This window comes from Heterodontus francisci, chromosome 10, assembly GCF_036365525.1.
Source record: "Heterodontus francisci isolate sHetFra1 chromosome 10, sHetFra1.hap1, whole genome shotgun sequence".
Taxonomy (NCBI): Eukaryota; Metazoa; Chordata; class Chondrichthyes; order Heterodontiformes; family Heterodontidae; genus Heterodontus; species Heterodontus francisci.
In genome coordinates this window covers 81,950,417-81,971,353 of record NC_090380.1, presented here as the reverse complement: position 1 = coordinate 81,971,353, position 20,937 = coordinate 81,950,417, and the positions used below count along the sequence as shown (strand labels likewise).

The 20,937-nt window shown below is 43.1% G+C and overlaps 1 protein-coding gene across 4 annotated transcripts in view; it reads left to right on the top strand.

Moving 5' to 3' along the window:
• The window catches only part of LOC137374575 (E3 ubiquitin-protein ligase DZIP3-like), a 153,449-nt gene that overhangs the window by 4,806 nt on the left and 127,706 nt on the right, over positions 1-20,937 (top strand). For all 4 annotated transcript variants that reach the window (XM_068040875.1, XM_068040876.1, XM_068040873.1 and 1 more), the window contains exons 2-6: positions 7,732-7,826; positions 8,799-8,942; positions 11,439-11,519; positions 14,431-14,555; positions 15,900-16,020. In XM_068040875.1, the coding sequence (XP_067896976.1) occupies positions 7,732-7,826; positions 8,799-8,942; positions 11,439-11,519; positions 14,431-14,555; positions 15,900-16,020 (566 nt within the window). The remainder of the gene's footprint in view (positions 1-7,731; positions 7,827-8,798; positions 8,943-11,438; positions 11,520-14,430; positions 14,556-15,899; positions 16,021-20,937) is intronic.

Below are 20,937 nucleotides of genomic sequence, written 5' to 3'. Positions count from 1 at the left end.
CCCTGTGTAGGTGCCGCACTGAAATGGATTTCTAATTACCTTAAAATGTAGCAGAAAAGCACACTGTGTGCAGCTGTAAATGGTAAGAGGGGTGTACGTGACTATAACAGACAGTGGAGAGGGGGGAATGTCTATAATAGCTGACAGTTGTGCGGGGGGCTGCAGGAATGGTGTTTGTTTCTATAACTGTTCGGCCGGGAGTTGCCAAAACCTCTCTTCACTGCCTCCTTGTTTGTTTGAGGACTGTGATTTTGAAATCTATGTGTTGGGAAAGAGAGCCAATGAGAGGTTACAAAGATGGGTTGATAGAGGGGCAGGACTTTGTACAGAATTGGTTGCAGGTAATGGAGTCCAGGGTTTATCAGATTCTGTGCAGGTTGGAGCTTAGGTGACAGGGAAGTGCATCTGATGGTGAAGAAGGTCTGGATAAGGGTTTTGAATGGCCATGGAGTATAGGGGCTAAGGTGGATAATATTGCAGAGAAGTAAACAGGTGTTCTTGTGATTAACTTAATCTAGGGCTTTAATCTCAGTTTTAAGTCAAATGGGACAGGTTGGATACTGTTGAGTTTGGGATCAGTGAATGTCCTGATGTGGGATGGAATTAGCACTGTGCTTATAGCGGTAGTATAGAAGCATGACATGAACAGTGTATTTTGTTTTGTGTTTATAAAGCCTCAGCTGGTTGGCCAGGTTGAACACTGGATATTTCAATATTACGGTTCTGGATATTTCCAGTAGCTATTATCCCAATCGGGTTGCTGGAACATTCCTACAGTAGCCACAAAGCTGAAATAATCCAGCTTTGCTCTGTACTGTGTAATCCACTGTGAATAAAATAGATATTTTATCATTTCATTTTTTTCATTGTAGATGTGAGTCTGTGCATACTAGGTGTGTATACATACACCGGTTGCATGTGTAGATGAATGCTCTGTTATTAGAATTGACCCTTTGCAAATGTTCTTGCAAAGTAAAACGTGAAAAAAATAAACACTCAGTAATAATTTTACAGTTACACACTTATGGGTGGAATTTTGTGGAACTTGGTCCCTGCCGGAAAAGTCAGGAACCTGTATGGTGAAGGGATGGGCTTAGCTGAGGCTCTGTCCCAGGGCCACGGCATTAGCATCCCACCTCCTGGTTCCCTGACCGATCAGGGAGGGTGGGTGGGCTGACACATCCATTCTGTCAAAGGAAAGATATCTAATTAAAGGGACCATGACATGAGTTACAGTGGATCACCAGCACTTGGATTTTTAAGGCTGCAGCAACCACAGGAATGGAGAGAAGACCTGGGGAGGCTGCTCCCTGTGTCTCTCACTGTTACTTGGAGGTCCTGCTGAGGGATATGAGACAATGCAGTGAGGTGAGCTCTCCCAAGAACAGGAGGAAGAGGACATACTTCCGATCAAGCAGGCGTGCATGTAAGTGGCTGAGGAAGTCAGCAGTTAATAATAATAATTAAGTCAGCAGTAAATGTGTGGTTCCTCCAAGCTGGAGACAGTGCACCAAGAGGATCCAGGACTTCAGGAGGGTGGGAAAGATGAGTGACATAACACTTTCAGGTGTCAAGCCCCACACTCTGACTTTCCCAGCATTCTCCTACTTAGTATTCCTCAGAACACACCTTGCAGCCCACTAAATCATCTCTCTGCAGGCACCTCCTATCCCATCTGAGCACCTAACACTCACACTTGCCCTCATCCTATTGCCCTCTCGCACCCATGCCTCATAGTAACCATTTGCAAAAGTTGTCCTTCCCTCCTCTCCATTCAAGCCATTATGATTGCTGTCACCTCTCTGCTTTCTCTCTTTGCAGGAGAAAAGAGCACACAGCTTGGCAAGAGGCAGAAACTGGAGGGAGGGGGCAGTGACCCTCCAGTGAAAGGCACCTGGCAATGTGTGCCTACTTGCTCTGTTGGCAAGGTGATCTATTCCAGGAAACTGCAGATGTCAGCAGCGACCTACCATGAGAGCCTGAGTTTCCTGAGGCATTGGTGCTCAGACATTTTGGGAGAACTGATCCTCCACTGTACACCCTGTATTGGGGATGTTGCCACCTTCCAGCTGAATCTTGGTGGAGAATACTTTTGCCTTGTAGAACAGAAGGCAGCTGCAGCTGTTGGTGTTGCTGCTGCTTCTGCTGGTGCTGTCGGCGGTGGTGGTGGTGTTTCTCCTTTAGTCCCTCATCAGAGGTGCAAAGTGCAGCTGTATAAGTTGCTCTCATGCTGTGATGAAGGCTGGCAGCAGGAGGTGTAGCTGAAGGTGAATGAATTGCTAGACAGGTGAAATACCTTCCAAGAAGTTGGAAATCACTTTGTCAAGCAGTGAAAGCACTCTCTGAGAGAAGAAGTGCTTTGAACAGCAGCCTCTCACCTGGCCATGGATGGAGCACTTCAGTTTCACTGATCAAAGGCTTCCCAGCTTGTCATTTCACTGAAGAAACTCTTCTTACTGCACACTAACCTCAGTAACCCTGGCGAGTTGCTGACAGGTCGGGAAACCATTTTTAATTGGCTTTTTAAGTACCTTAATTACTTACCCAACAGCTCCGGGGTTGTGGGGGAGGGAGCGGTTCCCCACTTGCCTTCAGTCCTGCTCCGGTGAAACCCAGAAGAAGGTGGGATGATCACAGGAACCTGACCTGTCGTCACTTTCAAGGAATTGAACTCCCTGCATGCATGCATACCGACCTCCCCTTGCCTAGGAAAATTCCTCCCTGTGTGTCCAGAGGTTCTGCGTTCCTCAAGCCTCCTGCTATGACCTTCATGCTATCTCAGATTTCCTACATTGTGAACGGTTGGGATAAATTCAGCATATATTCTGGATTCACAGTCTTCAGGCATTTTTCCAGCTCTTGTCACTTCTGTGTGTAAAATCCATGAATGTTTAAAAAAATGTGCTGAATGACGTGTATTCGCACCAGCTGTCTACAAGAAGGTACAGGGTGATGCAAGCAAGTAACTGCACATTCACAGTTCTTCAATTCCAGAAAATGGCTGTACCTTATTTGAAATTTGATATTCAGAATGTTTTTAGTAACTACAATTCATTTTGATATATTAAAGTAGATATTTCTCAGATCCATTACAATGATTTCTTTTCTAAAATTGATAAAACTATACTATTAGTTTAAGAATGAAAATATATGGTGTAAGCAATAAAAGATGGTACATTCTGGTGAATGTTGGTAATTCGTTCAGGTTATCAGTTGTAGTACTGGAGGATAACATTAGAACTTGGATCTAAAATATAAACTTGGGTAGTTTATGTGAAGATTTTCAGTTTGTTTTTGGTGAACTTTGGTGTAGTGTGAATGTACATTTTATGCCGCTTACCAGTGTCATGTGGTAAAAGATCTTGGGTTATGTGGAACCATAGAAAAATTACTGCACAGAAGGAGGCCATTCAGCCCATCATGTCCATACCAGCCGAAAAAACTAGCTGCCCAATCTAATCCCACCTTCCAGCCCTTGGTCCATAACCTTGCAGGTTACAGCACTTCAGGTGCATATCCAGCTACCTTTTAAAAGAATTGAGGGTTTCTGCCTACACCACCGTTCCTGGCAGTGATTTCCAGATACCCACCACCCTCTGGGTGAAAAGGCTTTTCCTCATGTCCCCTCTAATTCTTCTACCAATCACTTTAAATCTGCACCCCCTGGTAATTGACCTGTTCGCTAGGGAAACAGGTCCTTCCTGTGTACTCTATCCAGGTCCCTCATAATTTTGCACACCTCTATTAAGTCACCCCTCAGCCTTCTCTGTTCTAAGGAAAACAACCCTAGCTGATCTAATCTTTCCTCGTAGCTGCAACTTTCTTGTAAATCTCCTCTGTACTCTCTGCAGTGCAATTATGTATTTCCTGTAATGTGGTGGCCAGAGCTGTACGCAATACTCCACTATGGTCTAACCAGCGTTTTGTACAGTTCCAGCATTACATCCCTGCTTTTGTATTCTATGCCTTGGCCAATAAAGGAAAGCATTCCAAATGCCTTCTTCATCAGCCTATCTACTGTCCTGCTACCTTCGGGGACCTGTGGACATGCACTCCAAGGTCTCTCACTTCTACCCCTCTCAATATCCTCACCTTTATTGTGTATTCCCTCACTTTTGTTTGCCCTCCCCAAGTGCATTACCTCACACTTCTCTGGATTGAATTCCATTTGCCACTTTTCCGCCCACTCAACCAATCCATTGATACCATTCTGGAGTCTACAGCTATCCCCTTCACTATCAAACAGTTGACACGGCCAACTTTTGTGTCATCAGTAAATTTCCCAATCGTGCCTCCGACATTTAAGTCCAAATCATTAATGTATGCCACAAACAACAAGGAACCCAACAGTGAGCCCTGTGAAACGTCACTGGAAGCCGCTTTCCATTCGCAGAATCATCCGTCGACTACTACCCTTTGTTTCCTGTCCCTGAGACAATTTCGGATCCGACCTGTCACATTCCCCTTTGTCCCATGGGCTTTCAAAATACTGACCAGTCTGCCATGTGGGACCTTGTCAAATGCCTTACTAAAATCTATGTGGACCACATCCACTGCACTACCCTCATCAATCCTCCTTGTTACTTTCTCAAAAAACTCAATCAAGTTAGTAAGACATGACCTTCCCTTAACAAATCCATGCTGACTATCCCTGATTAATCCGTGCCTTTCTAAGTGGCAATTTATCCTGTTCCTCAGAATTAGGTCTAATATGGACAGCATGAGCACTGATGATGAATTTAGATCGTTTATAGAGTTGTGTATTTGCATTTAGGTATACCAATTTAGCTTGGGTTTTTTCCGCAATCTCATCTATCTTCAGTCAGCAACTTTCGGATTCTATTTTAACAAATACTTCTTGCCATTCCATGGAATTAATCGCATTTCTTTAAAAAAAAAATTAGATTTGTATTATAAACCTGTCACTGAATTGTTTAATTGGAATCAACTGAGATTATGTCCCATGAAGAAACAGCTGGTTAAATTCTCTGTACCATATGGATTAGAAAGATTATGGGTTCAGTTTATTTTCCATACTGTGTTTTCTGTTCTTTGCCAAAGCAGTGGTGAAGGCAATCAAATCTGATGGAAAGTGCTTTTGTGTGGACACTGAGTGAGATTAAGATGGGGGCTCAACTGTGATGACCCACATGCCAGCACATTGTCTAGACTCACACATGAAGTATAGCTACGTGACAGAGCTACTGTGGGTTGATTATACTTATGGCACCATATCTCTCCAGAAGATGGGGAGATAATAACTATTCTCCAGAGTATCCCCTGATGTACTGCTGATCAAGTTAATTCATCAATTGTATAAATTTGAATTCTAAAATATAAAAATCCCTAAAAATAAACTTGATAAGACATGTGCCAAAGTAAAGTTATTTGGGGGAGTAGCTGTGAAGAAAGCAGTGTGGGACTTCCTTTTATTAAAGGATGAAACATATTTGGCTGAATTTTTCTGTGTGTTTGGAAGGGGTTGGAGGGGTGTCGCTGGGAATGTACCGAGAAACCCCGTTGAGACAACTCCCTGGACGCTGTCCCACCTCTGAGTGACTTTTCCAGGAGGGGGCTGGCACGGGAATTGGCAGCCCACTCCATGGAAACGAGCAGGCAATGAAACCAATTAAGACCCCACTCAAGGACCATTTTCTCCCAGCGCTGCAACTTTCCTGGTGTTGCACAGGCTCCCCGCTGTGGCAGGAACATGGCAATGGATCAGAGTCAGCTTCGCAGCAGGAGGTTGAGGGTTTACATTTATTTGCTGGCTGTAATTCACAGAGGGGATCAATCCCCAAACAACTGACCAGCCTTGTTGCCACTCCAGGGAGACTGATGTCTCTGCTAATGCCTGCCCTGCTTCAATGCTAGCTGCTTCCCTCCCACTGAAGGCGACTCTGGTGCTGCTTCTGCTCCTGCTGATGGCCACGCATTGCCCACATTGCAAAGGCAGATGACAGCCTTATCCATGGGCCACGCTGATTGAATCTCCTGACAGTGGAACTTGTCTGCCATCCCCAATTAGACAGGGCACCCTGAGACGGCTTCTTAATTCGCTGCCTCCACGAAGATTGCATCCAATGTCCTGCCACTTGCTCCTCTGGGTTCCCGACCTGGAATTCATCCTGACGATGAAATAGGCATACTAGCAGCAAAATTCAGCTCCTTGTGTACCAACAACATATGATGGAAAAGAGGAAAGTGTACATTTGTGTCTCAGCCACTTCATGTTTCAGTAATTGGTGGGGGGGGGGTGGGCAGGAGGGAGGGGAAGTTATGGACAGGTGGCAAGTGGTATGGGTGGCTTCCACTTTTCACCTCCCAATTAGAGCAAGGCTACCCGACCCGAACGCGACCGGGCCCGACGACGTGTCAGGTTCGGGTTGGATTGGGTCACTCTTCCAGATCTGGTATTCGGGGTCGGGTCGGACACAGTGATAGCCAGGACGTCAAGGTGGGAAACTGCATTTGGACTCTGTACTAATCTGCATTGAACGATTCCATCCAAGGTAGAGTACAGACTCTTTAATAAAGTTGGTTATATTCCGGTGGTCTGGTCGGGTCGGGTATGGGAAAAAGTCAAAGTACTCGGGCCGGATGGGGCTCGGGTCGGATGTGGCTCTGTCGGGCTCGGGTCCGGTTTCATTTGCAGACCCGAGCAAGCCTTTACTCCCAACTGACCGCAGACAGTGTTTTCTTAAAAATGGTGCATTAGTCCCTCAGTGTTTTTTAGGGTCAAATAAACAGACAAATGACAGGCTTTCTTGTAGGTTTTTTTAAAAACAGGAAATTAAATTTTTATTTAAACAAAAAACCCAAATTGCTCGAAGTTTTCATCCACGTATGCATTCACACACACATAAAGATAGATTAATAGAAGGGAAAGGGTAAGATGCATTTGATGTAAGAGTTCGTCGTTCACAGAAACTTTTTGAAGCTTCTCTGGAGGAAAGTATTTTCAAAGGTGCAGGCTTGGATGTTTGCAGTCGTGAACTTGCTGAGGTGTTGTAGATTTCTGGTGGTTAAAACGTTGGTCCGGAGGCGGTGGTCACCTTTTAAGTTCTCTGCTGCAGCAGGGATTCTTCCTTGTGCTGCACTGATCTCACTGTCTTTCGCTGGAACTGGCTTTCTGTGATCCTGTCTTGATCTTCCCTCTCTCTCTCTCTCTCTCCCCAGAGGGCTACCATTTAAGGTAAAAAGACTCAAATGTGATGGATATCAAGTGACACAGGGCCCTCTCCCCTGGCATGGTCATACAATGGTCCAGGATATGGAAACCATTGCTATCTGTGGACGATTCTGTTACAGTGGTGCTACTTCACATCTATTCATTTCGGTTTGGGCTGTGGAGTCGGTCTGTCATACCGAACCTTTATTAATTCATTCCTGTAGATAGGAGTCATCAATGTATAATGGGCTCCTCTCAATTTCAGTTGGTTTGCCCCGGAGCTAATTCAGATGCAGTTAATGAGTTTCATCTTTGCAGATAGGCTTGTTTATTAACAGTACAGGAGGGGTCACCTGCCCATTTTCTTGTGGTTCAGTTTAACAGTTGACTTTTTATTGCCATAATTCCTCCAATTCATTATTTATTTCATCACAGCTCCTTCTGAGCATGATACTCTTAATAAATATATTCTACTGTGGAATTTCTCCATTCCCCTAATGACTAGTAACTGTAGCAGTAGAATTGAGGTAGATTTTCACTGTCGTTTTTCTGTCTTACAGTTTGCAACTTTGTAAACGTTGATGCTGTGGCTGAGCAAGAAGAGCACTGTGTAAAGATGGGACCTGAGGTTGAAGCAGAACCAGTTTGTTTCAAGGTAGATTGGATTTTCCATTTTTCATTCTGAAACTTTGTACTTCAAAAGTGAAATAAAAATGAAAAATAAATACACAGCAGGTCAGTCAATATCTGTAAAGAGAAATAACAGATTGATGTTTCAAGTGTTTATCATTTATCAGAGTTGCTGAGCTGCTGACTACATATCTTCATCATAAAGAAGTGTTTTTGCCCACCTCTGCCCCTGCCTCAGTCCATCTATCAAAAATTTCATCCATGCCTTTGCAACCTTCAGATTTGAGTACTCCAGTGCTCTACACAGCCTTCTACCCTCTATAGACACAGCTCATCTAAAATCCATATCTAATCCTGGACCAAGTCTGATTTACCCATCACCCTTACGCTCATATACCTACATCTACTTTTGATCCCCCAACACATTCAGTTTAAAATTCTCATCCTCCTATTTAAATCTCTTCGTGACATTACCCCTCCATACCTTTGTAACCTTCTTCAACTTCACAACTTTTCCAAGAATTCTCTGTCCCTCCAGCTCTTGCCTCTTGTGCATCCCCGCTGTCACATGCTTGATGGCTGTGCCTTCGGTAGTCTAGGCCTTACACTTTGGAATTCCCTCTCTAAAACTCTCTGCGTAGCCATCTCACTCTCCTTCTAAGACTTCCTAAAAATCCATTGCTTTGACCAAGCTTTTAGTTCCCCATCCTATTATCTTTCCTTCTGCTCAGCATCAATTTTTCTTCTGATTATGTTTCTATGAAGTGCCCTGAGATATTTTTCTACATTTAATTCCAAGTTGCTGTTGCAGTACAGTCCATAGCGTTATATGCTTGCTGCTATACTATTACTCAAGACTCATTCCACTTTATTTTATGAGATCGGTACAGAATTTAAAGACTTATTTTGTTGTGAAGGTACTTAAACCTTATTAATTCTCAAAAAAGGATGAGGACACCTATATTTACTGATTCTGATACTTGATCTATTTTCTCAGATGGAGAGTGACCATGTTGAAGAGCTATCCAGAAATAATGCATTAATCATAAACAAGAGGCTTGTTTTCTTCCCATCAATGAGTACTGATGAAAAGATTAAGCAGTTCCAAACTTTCCTCACAACTGCACTGAGAAATGATTTGGTGAGTGTTCATGTAATACAAAAAAAGCCTTTACAGGCATTTTGCAATGTATATCACTGGCCAGAATAGAGAGCATGTGTCATGTATAATGAAATCTTTTAATATTATTCATTCATGGAATGTGGGCGTCGCTGGCTAGACCAGCATTTATTGCCCATCCCTAATTGCACTTGAGAAGGAGGTGGTGAGCTGCTGCCTTGAACCATGTGAGGTAGGTACACCCACAGTGTTGTTAGGAAGTAAATTCCAGGATTTTGACCCAGTGACAGTGAAGGAATGGCAATATAGTTCCAAGTCAGGATGGTGTGTGACTTGGAGGGGAGCTTGCAGGTGGTGGTGTTCCCATGCATTTGCTGCCCTTGTCCTCCTAGTTGGTAGAGGTCGCGGGTTTGGAAGGTGCTGTCTAAGGAGCCTTGGTGTGTTGCTGCAGTGCATCTTATAGATAGTACACACTACTGTCACTGTGTGTCAGTGGTGGAGGGAGTGAATGTTTGTGGATGGTGTGCCAATCAAGCAGGCTGCTTTGTTCTGAATGGTGTCGAGCTTCTTGAGTGTTATTGGAGCTATCTGAAAGAGTTTGGTTCTTGGTAACCCAAAATAAGTATTAACATTTCTTGAACTCTATCATAGAGGAAAGCCTAAAATGATAAATGTTGTATAAGCAGAGGAAGGTCTTAGAAAAAGGAACTGCTAACGTGACTACATGATGCTCTCCTGGTTCCATTCTGCCCATGTTAAATGTACAATGGGGACAAAATAATATTATCGTGCTCAACAGCCACCAGTGTCATAATTGAATTCAATGTATGAAAATCAGAAGGAATCGTTCAGTTCAATCACTGTCCATGGGTCTACATCAATTGAAAAAAAAATGCAGGTGCACAAGTAATGTTTCCACAATAATTTTGAATTCAGCACTGATTGCTTGAGCACAGGATGTGGGGCATATTGGTGGACTTATAACAATGTATGGGGAGGAGGAAGAAAGTGCTTCATGTAGTATGTGGTTAGTTGAGTCTTTTGCACAGTGCTGCCAGTGATTTTTAGAGTGCTGAAGTCATTCATGTATTTATATGTCTGCAAATATGCATGGATAAAGATTCCTGCAGCTTAGTAGATTTCTTTTGTCTAATTTTTTGCCAACAAGCAAGGAAATATTAACTCTAACCCTGCACTTGAGGATGTTATTTCAGAGTCCACCTCTTTCCCTCTCTTCTTCAGGCCCCCTTCAGGTTCCCTGATTAACTAAACTGGTAGGTGAATGCACTGTATGGGGCATTGAAACATACATACCAGGAAAACCCTCGGTTTCATCCTTAATTATTACTCAGCCAGTAGGAGTGCTCCATTTAAAGACAGTGCTGCTTAATTAAGGGGAGAGAGAAAAAAATCAGCCTGGATTCCCTCTCCTGATCATTATCTAGTGACTTTTGCAGGGCGGCACAGTGGCGCAGTGGTTAGCATCGCAGCCTCACAGCTCCAGGGACTCGGGTTCGATTCCGGGTACTGCCTGTGTGGAGTTTGCAAGTTCTCCCTGTGTCTGCGTGGGTTTTCTCCGGGTGCTCCGGTTTCCTCCCACAAGCCAAAAGACTTGCAGGTTGATAGGTAAATTGGCCATTATAAATTGTCACTAGTATAGGTAGGTGGTAGGGAAATATAGGGACAGGTGGGGATGTTTGGTAGGAATATGGGATTAGTGTAGGATTAGAATAAATGGGTGGTTGATGTTCGGCACAGACTCGGTGGGCCGAAGGGCCTGTTTCAGTGCTATATCTCTAATCTAATCTAATGTGTGTAGACATTGGGTGAAGGCACGGTAATACCCATCTTGATCAAATAGTTTCCTCTTACACACTACCTGTGTAAAAGATTCGTTACTTGGGAAAGGAATGGTGGAATTGTTACCTCAAGGATGCTGACGACTGGAGAAAACTAGAGTTTTTTTTCGGTACCTTTTTTTAAATCAAATCATAAGCATTGGCAAGAGCAGGTGTTCAGCCGAGATTTAGTGATAACACTCCTGCATCAAATTCAGAAGATTGTGGGTTCATGTCCCAATCCAGAAACTTTAGCATCTACCTGAATGAAGAGTCAGCCTATTGAGGGAGTGCTGCACTGTCAGAGATGTCGTCTTCTGGATAGGACATTAAACTGGGACCCTATCAGCCCTCATAGATGGACCTCAAAGATCCCATGGCACTATTCAAAGCAGAGCAGGGGAATTTTCCTCTGTTTCTTGGCCAATATTTATCACTAAAGCAGATTAGTCATTATCCTGTTTCTGTTTATGGGAAGTTGCTGTGAGCAAGTTGGTTGCTGAGTTTCCTACATTACAACTATGAATATACTTTCAAAAATGCTTCATTGACTGTAACACATTTGGATGTCCTACAGTTGTATAAGAGGCTATAGAAATGATTTCTTTCTCTTAGCAGCTTGTAGATAAGCAATCCTTCTATAGATTTAATTCTGTATTTCTATGTTTCTTGCTCTTAGGTGCAGCAGATAAGTGAAGTGCAGCATCTGTTGCTATTGCACGACTTTGTTATGGCTCTTTGCTCCAGAGGCCAGGCACAGGTACATTTTTTCCATTTGTACTTTAAAAATTTGTTTGACACTATTGTGGCTTTATTAAACTCATCAGCAGACTGTCACTTCCAAGCCCAAATGCTTTGTTTTATAGTATTCGAGATTTTAGGAGAGCTTGAACAAACGTTTGATAAAGACCCGCAACTTAGAGTAGCCAACATGACATTTAATGTTTACATTTTTAATGAAACATAAAGTGATTGTGTGCTAAATTGTGTCAATTTATCAATGACAGCAACATGCATTTGTATATCTCCTTTAGTGTAAAAAAAACCAAGTCACTTCACACAGGATACAAATGGATGCTGAAAGAAAGGAATATTGGAAGGGTTGATTGAAAGCTTCATTTGAGATTTAGGTTTTAAGGAAGGCCTTAACAAAGGAGAGGGAGCTGTCATGAAGACCCCACCTGCCATGAATGAGGCATATTAAATTTTGTCATGAACATTAATTTTAAACTGTTGCTGGAAGGAAGAGATGACTTGTTTAAAGAGATCAGCAGTGGCTGGAAAATATTTGCATACTAAGAGACGATGCCTGGAGATAATATAACGGCCTCCCGATCCAATTAACCCAAATGGATTTTTGATCATCAGACTTGTGTCAGAAAGCCAGCATTCCAGGGTGTCTGCTAAGATGGAGAATCCACACATGCTGGAATTTGTTAAAACAGCTAGTCACATGTCTAACCTGCTGGCCCAGGTTTTTGTTTGAACTGCTCACAGCACAGTTTTGGGTCAGATTGCAACTGAACTTGGAAGAAGAGAGCCTCTCTCCTGACTAGCTCGCTCGCTCTCTCTCATGAATCTCTGGATCCACTGAAGTAGTTTAAACCTCAAGAGAGAAAAGACTGCTACATCGAAACAAGTTTTAAAGCATGCACTGGACCCCAACGAAACAGCAAGACTTACCGGAAATCAAAGACTACATCCAACTCAAAGGACCGTAAATAAATCCCAGCTATTACCTCAAACTTTTCCCTTTTATTCTTTCTATTTTCTGTCTCTATCTGTGTGTGTTTATCGAGTATGCATACTAGCATGGTCGCGTTGCGTATTGTTAGTCGTTAACTGAATTAAAGTTTAAGGTTAATAAACTTCCAACTTTCTTGTATAAATGTAAGAAAACCTGTCTGGTTTATTTCTTTGCCTTACAATTGGAGAGCAGTGAACAAGTATTCACTGAGGGTGGGGGGTGCTAAAAACATGGTGTTTTTAAAAATTAAACTCTGTTACGGTTAGACCAGGCAAAGGCTGAGAGGGAACCCCTAGACCCCTTTCTCACCTGGTCGTAACAGAAATTTGGGGGCGAGCAACCCGGATTTGACCCACAGACAAACGAGGACATTGGAAATGGGAAGCCAAATTGATTCCATTCAAAAAGAGAAAAGATTTCAATATCGGTTTTCTTGTGGTTGTGTGTGCTAGAATACTAACATTTCTGCGACTGAAGTCAGTAGTGCCCCAAGCCAAGGTGAAGTAACTTGGGATACGTTAAAAGCACAGTCTGTGGGAGTTGAGAATGGGGCATAAGGCAGGAATGTACCGTCATCTTCAATGTTCTCAGCAACACCAGGTGCCGTGGGCTCTGTTGTAGTAGGCCCATGTTGCAGAGAGCCATCTCCCCTGCTGGGCTCAGGGGATACAGGTGTTCTTACTCCCCCATCGGCTCAGCTCTGCTGTCCCATCTATTGTGTGCCACTTTGTCCTACAAGAGAGAGGGCAGATGTCAGTGATTTTGTAGCACTCTGGGTGACGTGCCTGCCATGGATGAATAGTTGGAGGAATGTGGAAGCAGCGAGTGGTGGGTGTAAAGCTGTTTGTATTGGTAAGTGTGTGAGGGTGAGGTGGAGTGTCTGGATATAAGGCACGAGTCTTGAGTGCCATGGGCTGCTGCTGGGGGGTATGGTGCATTGAGCAGTGTGAGAGGCTGGTGGAGCAGTGGGTAGGTGATATCATGTGAAGTTGCATTCACTGACATTAGACTTCTTAATGGCACTGCTGCCAGGTCCTCCGGTTCAGCTACTGGGAAATGGCCACCTGCTCTCAATTCGTCCTGAAGGCTGTCCTTGAGGGCCTTCTGCCCTGTCATGGGACCACGGTGCCTCTCCTCCTGCCCGCTTCCAGTGCCACATCTGTGACCCTGGAGCGCCTCTCTGCCCTGGTGTTTCATCTTCCTTGTTTAGAGTGCAGCAGTAGTATTCAGTAGCAGCCTCCTGCCATTCAGTGCAGTTTCCCTTTAAGAAGCACTTTTAAGAACAGAAAGTTGGCTGCAGCATGTGCTGTCCACCCAGCGCTGTTTGGCTCCTTAGTGAGCCAAGAGGCAGTCAGCAGCACGAGAGCCGCCTGGCCCTACGCTGCAATCATGGAAACAAGCTACATTTGTGTGCTGCCCACCTCCACCAGAACTGGTGAGGGCAAGTTGTGAATCGCACCTGATTATTGCTATCCAATTTTTAGCCCACAGGGGAGATGGTGGCATAGTGATAATGTCAATGAAATATTAATCCAGAGGCCCAGGTTAATGCCCAGGGACAAGGGTTCAAATCCCACAGCAGCTGATGGAATTTAAATCCAATTAATTAATAAAAATCTGGAATTGAAAGCTCGTCTCAGTAATGGGTGCCATGAAGCTGTCGTAAAAACCCATGTGGTTCAAATGTCCTTCAAGGAAGGAAATCTGCCATCCTTACCTGGTCTGGTCTATACGTGACCCCAGACCCACAACAATGTGGTTGACTCTTAACTGCCTTCTGAAAAGGCCCAGTAAGGGAAATTCGGGATGGGCAGCAAATGCTAGTTTTGCCAGCGACGCCCACATCCCATGAAAGAATAAAAATGTTCCTGGAGATTTTGTGTTATTTGGTTTACAGCTATTTTGCAATCTTTTATCTCTGTAGGATCTATTGGAAGCTGAAAAGCAGATTAAGACAATTGAGAAAATGACTAAGGAGACACCAGGATGTCAGAGTTTTCTGTATGCAGCTTATCACACATTAGGTTGTTTATACTACAAGCAAAATAGGTAAGGAATCTGAGCTCGAAGTTGGATATTAAAAACTGAATAACACATACTGGAATGTACCTGCATTGGAAATAAGCATTCAGTTTGGATGAGATGATCTGTATATGTCTGTCATATTTACGCCCTGTTTTGTTCTGTTTTAGTTTGTATGCTTGTACACTGTGTTGTATTCATTTACACATTCTGGATTTCTTTCTTGTATTGGGGATGGGGGCGGGAGCAGGGGAAGGCCTAAAGGGACAAAGAAAACTTGATTTCTATGTAGAATAACATATACTATAATAAAATGAGCTTAACGCAGAAGTCAGAGTTAATATCTTCATATTATGAGAATCATTAAAAGAACCAAGACAGTCATTGAATACGTTTAATCATGTTACTGCACAGCATATTTACATTTTGTTCAGAACCTTATTTTGAACATTAGAAATTTCACTTACTGGGGGTGGGGTGGGTAGGTGGGTATGGAAATCAATGGAAAATGTTGTAAGAACTAATTTGTGGGGAAACAGCCATCCAGTAGCCCCATCATGCAATTACAGGGTAGTAAGTTTAGAAAGTTAAAATCTGTTTTAATTGCGGTTATAGGAATTTGAAATGTTAAAAAGTTGTGAAAATGTAACAGGGGAAGGAAGCATGGTTTTGTCGGCTGGAAGTGCTTGGTTTTAATGAAAGTGCAAGACTTGTACTGTGCAATACAGGATAAAATGTCAGAGCATAGTGTTACTGTAGAGCATTAAAGTTGTGGCATCAGTGCATTCTAGGGCAGATTAATTTAGTGAACTAGCTGAGACTAGCCTGCTATGAAAATTACAAATGCAGGGGGAAGAATTGCTCTGGTTGCGATGTATAATAAATCATAAAGAATTTTCTTGATGCGCCCAGACCGAGTCATCTCTTCCCCAAGCCCCAATGTCCATCAATGTTGATTATAATTTTTCAGAAGCATATTTGTTAAGGAAGGCACCTTCTAACAGCTGACTGTTCTTTTCTCTATTTTGTGTTTTGTCTTTGTCTGTCTCGTTTTCTTTCATCCATTTCTGTATTTTGCTATTTTGTCTCTCCTCATTGGATCCTGAATCTTAGTGTAAGCAGCATTTCCAAAGATTGGCAAAAAAAATCAAAGAATGCTCCAAGTATGACTAAGGATTGGCAATTCATATTAGAGATTGGTCCAAAGCCATGTGTCCTTCCAAATTTCCCATGAATTAAATTTGATGTAGCTTTTTCATTACGTTGTACTACATTCAGCTCCAATCTAACCAAGTTACTTAAGAAACGTATTGAAGTATGGCTGTGTGCTTATGTTAGCAACAACCTAAGGTTCAAAATCTTTCTTTGTAGGTTTGAAGGTGCTATAGAATGGTTTCAAAAATCTAAGCAAGAGTTTGAAGAAAACCCACCAACTGTAGAGTGGACTAATGTGGCACTAAAAGCGGAAGAGATAAAACCGGAAAATTTTGCAGTAAGAGCTTATTTTTTTAATGTGCTTGTGGGATGAGTGTCGCTGTGATGAAATATAGGTATGATAGGGATAATTAGAAAATAATATAGATTAATACATATACTTAATTAAGTAGAATTTAGATATAACGAATACATTACACTTCAGGAATAAAGATTCATTTAATGCAATTAAAGATTTATTGAACTGATGGAATAAATATTCATTCAATATAATTGAAGATTGAAAAAATACATTGGAATCTGTAAACTAATTAAAAATGAGACACACTGATAACTATTGTCCTAATTCGCTGATAATGATATATAGACAGACTGCATCTTAGGAACTTGGTACAGGGTAGCACCAAAAAACCATTACGAATGATCAGTCACAAAATGGTACACCACTTACAAAAAACAGATGCGATGTGAACCTGAGTTAACCAAAAAGGGAAAAAGGTTACTGCACAACATTTGTGAAAACTTTTAAGAATAAAACACATTTATAAAGTTAAGTAACCGATAAACCAAAGTCATAGTGTTACTATAAAACACTAAAAACATTTTGACCAGATGAAAGCTCACAACTTCATGATAAGGGGATTCTCAACAATGAAATAATTAATAATAGTGAATGATACAAACTTATATGGGTAATGAAAGAAGGAGGAACATTGACAGAAAGGTAACAAGCACATTTGTAAGGGATGAGCCAGTCAGGTTGGAAACAGTATATAAATGTCAGGACTTTACAGTTGAAAAATTACAATTCTCGAATTCCTCAACAATGCTTCTCAACTCATGGTAAAGGCAGCTGACTGCATGACTAGAGAATTCTACTTATAACCCACAGTGCTTTGTCTTGTTAGGCAGGAGGCATTCTTGGGGAATTTGAGGTAAATGTTTACTTTGAATTTTGATGGATATTATAAGATATTTTGCTGTAACATTGTCAAGGTTGAACTTATGGATTCCATTTTAGAAATAAGACTGTGCTTTCCATCTTTTAGTCATCTTTAATGTTGTGATATACATAGCCACTTAAAGTGTATTGCATGTTCAATTCTTTAACAAATTTATAAATGTTAGTAAATCGTTTGTTGTAGTATTCTGTATACAACTGCAAGAACCCCTCTCTATCTCTTTAAGTGGGAAGATATGTATTGAAGAGAGTCTCCCAGACCTTTATAATTTCAGGGATATTTATGATCTAGCTGATGCTTATTTTAAAAATAGGCTATCCGAAAGATGGTAATATTCTCTGTGGGTTTCTTTCTTTGAGGGAGAGCTAGTTCAGTTCTTCAGATCCAAACAAGTGTCTGTGGGAATCTGTTTGGTTTAAACTTAAATGAAATAGATTAACAGAGGAGTGCTGCTGATTTGGTTTAGTCCCTATAAGGGGTTAAGGTAATAAATTACTTCATCGCTGGCACGGCCAACGTTTGTTGCCCATCCCTAATTTTCCTTGAGAAGGTGGTGGTGAGCCACCTCCTTAAATCACTGCAGTCCTAGGGGTGTGGGTACACTCAGAGTGCTGTTGGCGAGGGAGTCCCAGGATTTTGACCCAATGGCAGTGAAGGAAAGGCGATACAGTTCCAGGTAAGGATGGTGTGTCATTTGGAGGGAAACTTGCAGGTGGTGTTCCCATGCTTCTGCTGTCCTGTGTCAGGTGGTAGAGGTCACGGGTTTGTTGAAGAAGCCTTGGCAAGTTGTTGCAGTGCATCTTGTACATGGTATACACTGCTGCCACGGTGCACGAGTTGTGGAGGGAGTGAATGTATAGGAGGGTGTGAATGTTTAAGGTGATGGATGGGGTGCCAATCAAACAGCGGTTTTGTCCTGGATGGTGCTGAGTTTCTTGAGTGTTTTTGTGCTGTACTCATCCAGACAAGTGGAGGGTATTCCATCACACTCCTGACTTGCGCCTGAAGACTTGTGATTCTAAACTTATCACACCCCAAGCCAAGCTATTCCTGTACAGCAACAACACTGGTATCTACTGGACAATGTGGAAAATTGGCCAGCTATGTCCGGCCATAATTTTTACAATTTTCCATGTTGTCCAGTAGATGCCAGTGTTGTTGCTGTACAGGAACAGCTTGACTTGGCTAGGGGTGTGGCTAGTTTTGGATCACATTATCTTCAGTATTATTTCTGGGATGTTGCCAGGACCATTAGCCTTTGCTGTATCCAGCAACTTCAGCCATTTCTTGTTATCACGTGGAGTGAATTGAATTAGCTGAAGACTGGTACCTGAAATGCTTGGGACCTCAGCAGGAAGCTGAGATGGATCATGCACTCAGCATTTCTGGCTGAAAATAGTTGCAAATGTTTTGACTTTTGCACTGACCTGCTCAGTTGCACCATCATCGAGAATGGGGATATTTGTGGAGCCTGTTGTTCCTGTTAATTGTTTAATTGTCCTCTACCATTCACGACTGGATGTGACAGGACTGCAGTGCTTTGATCTGATCCATTGGTTGTGGGATCACTTAGCTTTGCCTATCACTTGCTGTTTCTGCAGTTTAGCAGATGGGCATCTCATCTTTAGGTATGCCTGGTATTGCTCCTGGCACACTCTCCTACACTCCTTATTGAACCAGGTTGGTCTGCTGGCTTGATGGTGATGGTAGAGTCAGGAATATGCTAGACCATGAGGTTGTTCAATAAAATTCTGCTGTTGATGGCCCAAAGCACCTCATGGATGCCCAGGTTTGAGTTCCTAGATCTGTTCTGAATTAATCCCATTTAGCACAACAGTAGTGCCACGTAACATGCTGGAGAGTGTTCTCAGTGTGAATATGGGACTTCATCTCCTCAAAGACTGTGCGGTAGTAACTCCTACCAACACTGTCATGGACAGATACATCTGCGACTGATGGACTGGTGAGGGGGAGGTCAAGTAGGTTTTCCCCTCTTGTTGGTTCTCTTCTCACCCGCTGCAGGTCCAGTCTGGTGGCTATGTCCTTCAGGACTCGGTGGTGCTATTGAGTCACTGTTGATGATGGACATTGAAGTTCCCCCACCCAGATTATATTCTGTGCCCCTACGACCCTCACTGCTTTTTCTGTGGTGATGGAGGAGTCTGGGACTTTGGCAGTAATGTATGATTCAGTGAGTATCACTATGTTAGGCTGCTGCTTTAATAGTCTGTGGGACAGCTCTCCCAATTTTGGCACAAGTCCCCACACGTTAGTGAGGTGGACTTTGCAGGGTCGACTGGGCAGGGTGTGCCGTAGTCATTTCCGGTGCCAATGTTGACCATTTTTTTAAACTCTTCAATTTTTCTGAAATGGTTTGAGAGAACAAAGTGGCTTTAAGAGTCAACCACATTGCTGTGGGTCTGGAGTCACATGTAGGCCAGACCAGGTAAGGACAGCAGATTTCCTTCTCTAAATGACATTAGTGAACCAGATGGGTTTTTACAACAATCGACAACAGTTTCATGGCCATCATTATACTAGCTTTTAATTCCAGATTTATTAATTAAATTCAAATTCCACCTTCTGCTGTGGTGGGATTTGAACCCATGTCCCCCAGATCAGTACCCTGGGTCTCTGGGTTACTGGTCCAGTGATAATACCACTACGTCACCGCCACCCCAAAATGAAGAGTCAGCCTGGTGAGGCTACAACCCAAGACTACTTGCATGCCAAACTGCATAAGCAGCATGCAATAGACAGAGCTAAGCGATCCCATAACTAACGGATCAAATCTAAGCTCTGCAGTCCTGCCACATCCAGCCGTGAATGGTGGTGGACAATTAAACAACTAACCGGAGGAGGTGGCTCCACAAATATCCACATCCTCAATGTTGGGGGAGCCCAGCACATCAGTGTGAAAGATAAGGCAGTAGCATTTGCAACAATCTTCAGCCAGAAGTGCCGAGTTGATGATCCATCTTGGCCCCCTCCTGAAGTCCCCAGCATCACAAATGCCAGTCTTCAGCCAATTCGATTCACTCCGCGTGATATCAAGAAATGACTGAAGGCACTGGATACTGCAAAGGCTATGGGTCATGACAATATTCCGGCAATAGTACTGAAGATCTGTGCTCCAGAACTTGCCGCACCCCTAGCCAAGCTGTTCCAGTATAGCTACAACACTGGCATCTACCCGGCAATGTGCAAAATTGCCAAGGTCTGTCCTGTACACAAAAAGCAGGACAAGTCCAACCCGGCCACTTACCGCCCCATCAGTCAACTCTCCACCATCAGCAAAGTGATGGAAGGTGTCATCAACAGCACCATCAAGCGGCACTTGCTTAGCAATAACCTGCTCAGTGATGCTCAGTTTGGGTTCCGCCAGGGCCACTCAGCTCCTGACCTCATTACAGCCTTGGTTCAAACATGGACAAAAGAGCTGAACTCGAGGGAAAGTGAGGGTGACTGCCCTTGTCATCAAGGCAGCATTTGACCGAATATGGCATCAAGGAGCCCTAGCAAAACTGGAGTCAATGGGAATCAGGGGGAAAACTCTCTGCTGGTTAGAGTCATACCTAGCGCAAAGGAAGATGGCTGTGGTTGTTGGAGGTCAATCATCTGAGCTCCAGGACATCACTGCAGGAGTTCCTCAGGGTAGTGTCCTCGGCCGAACCATCTTCAGCTAATTCATCAATGACCTTCCTTCAATCATAAGGTCAGAAGTGGGGATGTTCGCTGATGATTGCACAATGTTCAGCACCATTCGCGATTCCTCAAATACTGAAGCAGTCCGTGTAGAAATGGACAATAGCCAGGCTTGGGCTGATAAGTGGCAAGTAACATTTGCGCCACACAAGTGCCAGACAATGACCATCTCCAACAAGAGAGAATCTAGCCATTTCCCCCTGACATTCAATGGCATTACCATTGCTGAATCCCCCACTATCAACATCCTAGGGGCTACCATTGACCATAAACTGAACTGGAGTAGCCAAATAAATACCGTGACTACA